Source organism: Cyprinodon variegatus, unplaced genomic scaffold (genome assembly GCF_000732505.1).
Source record: "Cyprinodon variegatus isolate N-32 unplaced genomic scaffold, C_variegatus-1.0 Scaffold691, whole genome shotgun sequence".
NCBI classification, from domain to species: domain Eukaryota; kingdom Metazoa; phylum Chordata; class Actinopteri; order Cyprinodontiformes; family Cyprinodontidae; genus Cyprinodon; species Cyprinodon variegatus.
The window spans coordinates 495176-502403 of NW_015151144.1; the positions used below are offsets into that span (position 1 = coordinate 495176).

The 7228-nt window shown below is 36.0% G+C and overlaps 1 gene segment (V, D, J or C); it reads left to right on the top strand.

Annotated features, from left to right (window-relative positions):
- Positions 1-3923: 3923 nt before the first annotated feature.
- On the top strand, positions 3924-5545 carry LOC107097389. The segment is given in 2 exon segments: positions 3924-3975; positions 5253-5545. Coding segments are annotated over 2 exon segments (345 nt in total).
- The last annotated feature ends 1683 nt before the right edge of the window (positions 5546-7228 follow it).

Below are 7228 nucleotides of genomic sequence, written 5' to 3' on the forward strand. Positions count from 1 at the left end.
CACAGTGACTGAAGTCAGTTCAGCAGCTGTACAAAAACCTCAGCTTCCTTTACATTTATCTGAGAGGAGCTTTCATTCTGACAGGAGAATATCTTTATGCTTAAGGCTCCAACAATGGTAGTATTGCAGAAACATTAAAAGAAAAAGCGAATGATAAAAACAGCAAAATATATCCTTCAATCTTGTGTTTGATTATATTTCACTGTTTAGAAATAAAACTGTAATCTGTTGTTCATAGTTTTCCCGTTTGCATTGCTTAATTACTTTCTAATTATTTCTTTCACTATTAATGTTTTTCTTTTTATGTTTTAACTTCTTTACAGTAAGAGTTTGAGCAGAAGAAACTCCTTGTCAAATTGTAATGCTGACATATGGTGAGGAAAATTGTGTTTTTAGGAAGAAAAAAATAATCTAAACTATTAACATAGCTAATTATGTCATACATTTTTGGTCGTATGTGTTTTTAAGAAATATGGTTTAAAACCAAAACCTTTCTTATGGTTTAAAACAGTAGGCTGTGCAATACAATAATTTTAGACTCCATTTTTGAAAAAACCCACCATGGCTCTTTTTCTACACATGAGAATCAATCCGATTGGTTTCTGTTACCGTAGAAAAATATATCACAGCCTTTTCTCAACTTTTTTTTAAAAGCTATTAGAAGTCACCTAAAATAGAAAGATAAAAACTGATCAAGCAAATCTGATCAAGCATAATTTCCTTACCAAATTATTCTTTAAACTTTTGCAAATGAGGATAATTGTATTGCAACTACACATTCTATATTTTAGAAATGAAAAAACTTTTTTGTATTTATAATCTCTACGCTTTTTATTTTTATTTTTAATTAGTTTATTTTATTTAATCTGTGTATCACTTTTATTCAATATATTCTGTATTTAATATGTAATATATTCATTATTGATTTGTAACACTGTGCAATGTTACTCCTTGTAGTGTGTGGTTATTCTACTTTCCCATTTTTTCATACATCTCCACTTAAAAAAAAGAGCAACTTTTAATCTCTTTGTACGCATGATGACAGTGAAGCTGTTTTATATTTTGCTAGATGTTCTTTTATTACTTATATTCTACAAAATAAAGACTAGACCTAAACTTTTTTATTTGGTATGTTTTGTTTTCAAAGCAATTGATTTACCGTACATCAGAGTATAGCTTTTAAAAGAAAGAAAAATACCTCAAAACCTACAGATATGTATATATGTTTTACATGTGGGGAAAAAAAGCATATGTGTAGAATAATCACAATGCATATCTGTCACTGTAATTTATTTAAAAATACATTACATTACATATACTTTTTAAATATCTTTCAGTGTAAGAAAATACTGTAGTCAAGTGAGATGTATTCATGTAGCAGTGGACCCCGTAAGCCCTGAATGTTGATGGCTGCTCTCTGTAATGTCACCTCGGTTGTTCCTTTTTTTCCAGCTTTTTTTTATTACACTGTCACGGTACAGAGCAATGAAATGTATCCCTGCATTTAACCCATCCCCTTGGGGAACAGTGGGCTGCCATTGTGCAGCACCTCAGGAGCAGTTTAAGGTTAAGGTTCTTTGCTCAGTGACCCAGAGTGGCAGTCTGTGGGAGTGGGGCTAAAACTCAGAACCTCAGGATTCCAAGCTCTATGTTGTAACCACTAGGCCGCCAATCCACCTTAATGCTCTACTTTAATTTCTTTGATTCAGGTTAATCTGTGTTTGAGTAAATTCAATGTTTTATTATACTTTCTCTAATTTCCTATGTATTTGTGACAAGGCAATGGCAAACTCCTTGTGGTGGCTTTTTAGATTGCTGGCTCTTTATTTGTTTGTGGTGCACTATTTCTGTTATTGTGCTTCCTTTTGTTTAAGGTCACCATCCAAGAAGATATTAATGAAAGATTAAACGAAATCTGTTTGGACATAAAAGAGAACCAAAAGAGAAGGGAGGAGTCGTCAAAACGGGTGGCAGAAATGGAGGAGTGGACCGCGGCGGCGAAAGAGGTGCTGTCTCAAACCATAAACAACCAGAATAAAATTCAAGCCAAACTGACTGATTTAGAAGCACGCTCACGTAGAAATAACATGGGATTCCCGAGGATACAGTTGGAGTTCATGGACGGTTTCATTAAGGCTGAGCTGTCACTCCAGGGTATCGATCTGGCTATACAACACTGCCACTGGGCTCTGGCTCCCAAACCACAGCAGAGTGCGAGCCCCCGCTCCGTGGTGATCTCTTTTCTGGCATTCAGAACCAGGGATTTGGTGCTTTGCGCGGCGTGGAAGAAAAGAGTGATACACCTCAATCAGCGGCGGGTTTATTTCGACCAGGAATATCCGGCAGAGACCCAAAGGAGAGGAAAGCCTACGCCCCTATCAGAAAACTTAAGAAAGAAAAAGGTCTCCGCTTCCAAACCCCTCCGCAGGATGCCATGAAGGACCTGCAGAAGAGGGGTCTTGCTCCTGATTGCAATAGCAACAATGGTTCTTTCATGAAAGCTCCGATGAAGAAACTAGAGAGAATGTCCTGGGCGATGGTGAAGGCCAAACGACGGAGCTTAGATACACACAGACATCAAATACCTTATTGTAGTTTATTATAATGTTCCATCTGCCATCCTGTTTATTAAAAGTAGAACAAAAGAAGAGAAACTCATTGCAGCTCCTGAGTAAAGACCATTTGTATTATTACTAACCCACCAGAGGAGGCGCTCTTATACCACAAATGATATTGAATAATAGACTTATTATTTATTTTGTAGGTCCATGTTTTAAACTAACCTTAGTATGGCCCTAATATCTCTGCTTTGTTTTTAACCATGCTAAACCTTCTCTGTAGAAGATTATAAGTTTTTTAGACCCAGTTTTTACTGTTATTGAGTTTGTATATGAGTGTTTTATTTCTATTATCTATAATTAAAGCAGTTTAAGTGAGTGCTTTCATTAAAAAATAACATTCTTCCCAGACTCTTGCTGCGTTCCCTGTCTCATCCCCACCAGTCGGGCAGAAGACCGCCATGTTGAGCCTGGTTCTGCCAAAGGTTTCTTCCCAAAGGGGAGTTTTTCCTCTCCACTGTCGCTTCATGCTTGCTCATCATGCAAACTGTGATATCCAGCTGGATTCTCCTCTTCCAGGTCCTAGAGTGAAGTTCTAGTACCAGCTCATACAGTTCACTGGATCTCTTCATACAGCAGCCATGAACTGACCAACTTCATCCATCTCCACTCCACCACCAGTTTCAGTCCTGGGGGTATACATCCCTATTCCTACTCCTGTTCATGCATATCAAAGCAAAATAATCCATCCCTAATTTATCCTGCCGAGGTCTGAGAGCCAAAGACCTTCAGGTTGTTAGATTGATCGATTTCCATACTGACTAAAATTTCTTGAGGCTTTGTCAAGAATGAGGTGGAAGTGATGGACTCCACAACCTGACTGTTGTAACCTAAAGGCTTGAGTTAAGGCTTATGGAGGAAACAAGCAATTCCCTGTTAAACCAGAGAGTGGCAGCAGTGACTATGGACAGCTTCAGACTTGGACACAAAAAGTCATGATCCAGACATGTGAGTTTTAGCTATAGGTGCACAGCCTTTGCTCTCACAGTGATTTTGCAGTTGTTTATGTCATACATCTAAATCTTATATTTATCTTTTTAAAATACAATATAAGCGGCTGAAATAAGTTTTCTCCGTAGTGTTTCTGGGCTCTCCCTTAGAGATAGGGTGAAGAGCTCAGTCATCCGGGGAGGACTCAGAGTAGAGCCACTGCTCCTTCACATCGAGAGGAGCCAGTTGAGGTGGCTCGGGCATCTGTTTAACATGCCTCCTGGACATCTCCCTTGTGAGGTGTTCCAGGCACGTCCTACCAGGAGGAGGCCCAGAGGGAGACCCAGGACACACTGGAGGGACTATGTTTCTCGGATGGCCTGGGAGCGCCCTGAGATTCCCCCGGAGGACCTGGCCCAGGTGGCTGGTGAGAGGGACATCTGGGCCTCCCTATTGAAGCTGCTACCCCGGCGACCCGACCACAGATAAGCGGAAGAAGATGCATGAAATACTAAATATTTATGAAAATACTTTTTACATGCTTTTTGCTTTCTCATTTAATTATACTTAAACTTCTATGTAGATAGATGCTCATTCCACTTTATTTTGTAAAATTTGTGAGTTTGTGCATTTGTTTTTTTATTTACACAAGTTTTTGAAGTTTGCTTCAAAAATAAACTGGCTGAAGTAAATACTTTGTCTAAATAATAATTCTGATAGCACACCTAACCTGAAGGAAAAACAGGATGGATAGCTGCTATTTGGCATTCAAGTAAACCAGTTAATTCAGGCTGTGGTAACAGACATATAGAAACAACAGTAACAGCATAATGTATTTTAAACTGTCCAATATTAAACCAGAGGGTTTAATAACTGTGGGTTATACTGTCACTGGTTACATATAGAGGTTAATGTGAGCTCAGCGGCTATACAAAAACTCCTCTCATAGATACAGACAATCATAAGTGCACCTACTTCCTAGCAGTGATGTTATGTTATTAATACCTGGTTGCTGATCTTCCATCAATGTACTTTGGTAGAACATGTCTATATTTCTCATGTTCTACAAATAATTAAAGGATGTTGACTTTAAAACATTCTCATAAAAACACGTTCCACATTGCATATTTGTAAACTCTGCATTAAATATTTAGTACGAAAGTTATACATAAGATGTGTTTAATGAAAGAGTAATTTCAACAATAATATAAAATAAATCTTTAAACTTTCTTTCTTTTGATCCAAATTGTCAATACAATAAGTTCCTCAGTCTGAAACTGCTCTTCCTAAATGTTGTATAGATTATTATCTGACTATTATTTGATTTATCTAAATTTACTTTGACTAATTAGTGAGGCCATTTCCTTAAAAAAAGCAAATATAATCACACATTAGATAAACAAAATCCCACTAATTAAAAACACTGACAAACTGTATAAACTAAATTTGGATTAACTCATAGATTGAAATTTGAATTTTTCCCTCCCTGAAAAGTGCAGTCAATCCAAAGCTTAATTATTTCCAGCTCTATTTGTGTCAGTCTAACAAGCAGTCAGAGAGCAGAAATCACTCTGAGACATGATGGACTACAGGTCTGGGCTGCTGTTTTCTATCATCTGCTTTACAGATGAGAAAATGCTGGAAGAACATCAGTCTGCTTTTTGAAACTGTTTCCTCACATGAACTATGTTTCTTGTTTCACAGGAGTTTATTGTCAGACTCTGAGAGAATCTGAACCAGTGGCTAAAAGCCCAGGAGATTCTCACAACCTGACCTGTTCATGCTACTACATGCATTGGATCAGAGAGGCTCCTGGTAAAGGACTGGAATGGATTGCTCAGCTCAGCAGTGGTGGTGGTAGCACCTGGTACTCTCAGTCAGTCCGAGGCAGGTTTTACATCTCCAGAGACACTAGGAGGCAGCAGTTTTATTTGCAGATGAACGGCCTGAAATCAGAAGATTCTGCTGTTTATTATTGTGCTCGAGAGACAAAGTGAGTGAATTTAGTTGTGCAGTCGTACAAAAACGTTCTTTAAGAGTTATCTGAAGGGAGCCTTTATTTTGATGTGAGGATTTATTTTCTTCATAAGGCTCCAACAATGATATTATTGCAGAAACTGTTAAGAAAAAAATTATAAAAACAGAAAAATAAATCTTTTAATCTTGTGTTTTATTTTCATTCACTGTTCAGGAATGTACCTGTAATCTGTTGTTCTGAATTTGACCATGTTTATATGTAGGTTGGTTTGTGAGATAATTATTTAATTGAATATTTTATCATTATAAATGCTTTTCTTTTTATGTTTTAACTTCTTTAAAAAAAGAGTCCTAACAAAAGAACTTCCCTGTCCAAATTGGAAATTGATGAGGAACACTGTGTGTTTTAAATAATTAAAAATAATCTAAATAATTAAAATAAATCAATTTGTTATACCAGTTTGGTCCCATGTTTTTTTTTTATTTTATTTTTTTATAAAATATAATTAAAATAGTAGTTTAAAATAGTAGGCTGTGTAATTAAATACTTGTTTCATTTTATATAGATAAGCCCACCATGGCTCTTTATTTCCAACATAAATAGAATCTGACACTAAAGCATCTTTCTTTTACATAAGGATAAACCTGCTTGGTTTCAGTTTTTTTTTTTACCATCACAGATGACTAACCTGCAACTTTTTCTCAACTTATGTTTAAATATATACATTTTGACTGAAATTAAACAAAAAAGCAAAAACAGACAGTAACAGTACAGATAAAATTAAATATAATCATACTAAGTGCATTAAAGTTAACTTTAATGTGGGGTTGTTGCAATAAATTGTATCTACGGTATATTAGAATAGTAGTTACTAATTAAGTAGGTACTACATTTGAATTGTGCATTGCCACATCAGACTGGTCCTGCCACATTTATAAACTGCCTTATACTGACAAAAGTCACAAACCATTAATGATATTAAAGTTTTAGTATAAAAAATATGTAAGAACAGATTACAATATAATCACAACACAAAAATCGTCTGAAAAAAAAAAAAACAAACTTTTTTGAAACTCTCAGAAAGCCAGCAGAATGAAGTTGGAGGGAAAACTGTTCCACAGTTTAGGATCCTCAGAATAAAGGCCTTTCCTCCCTCATCTATAGACCTTGGATGAGCATCAATCAGGAGATTCTGGTCTTTGTCACTGATGCAACGAGCAGCAGAGTGTTTCTAGTAGACACAAGTATATCGGGATTGTGGTCATTTGGAGCCCTGCAGGGAAGAACAAGTACTTTAAATAGCACACTTCTTTACACCTGAAATCAAATAAATTATTGCAGTTTCTTATAATGTCCAATCTGTCATGTTGTTTGTTAAAAGTGGAACAAAAAAGAGGAACTCCTGCCAGCTCTTGAGTAAAGAGCATTTGCATTATTACTAACCCACCAGAGTAGGTGCTCTTAGACCATAAATGATATTGACTCATAGACTTATTTGTTTCATAGATAACATTTCTTAAATAATAATACATTTGTGTTTGCTGTTTGTTTTTGTATTCTTCTAGTATCTCTGCTTTGCTCTTATAAGTATAATTAACCTTCTCTTTGGATGATTATTCAATTGTCTGTAATTTTTTTTTTGTTTATGAATGAATGTGTGTGTCTTCATGAGTGTCTTATTTCTGTCTTTAGGTGAATGCTT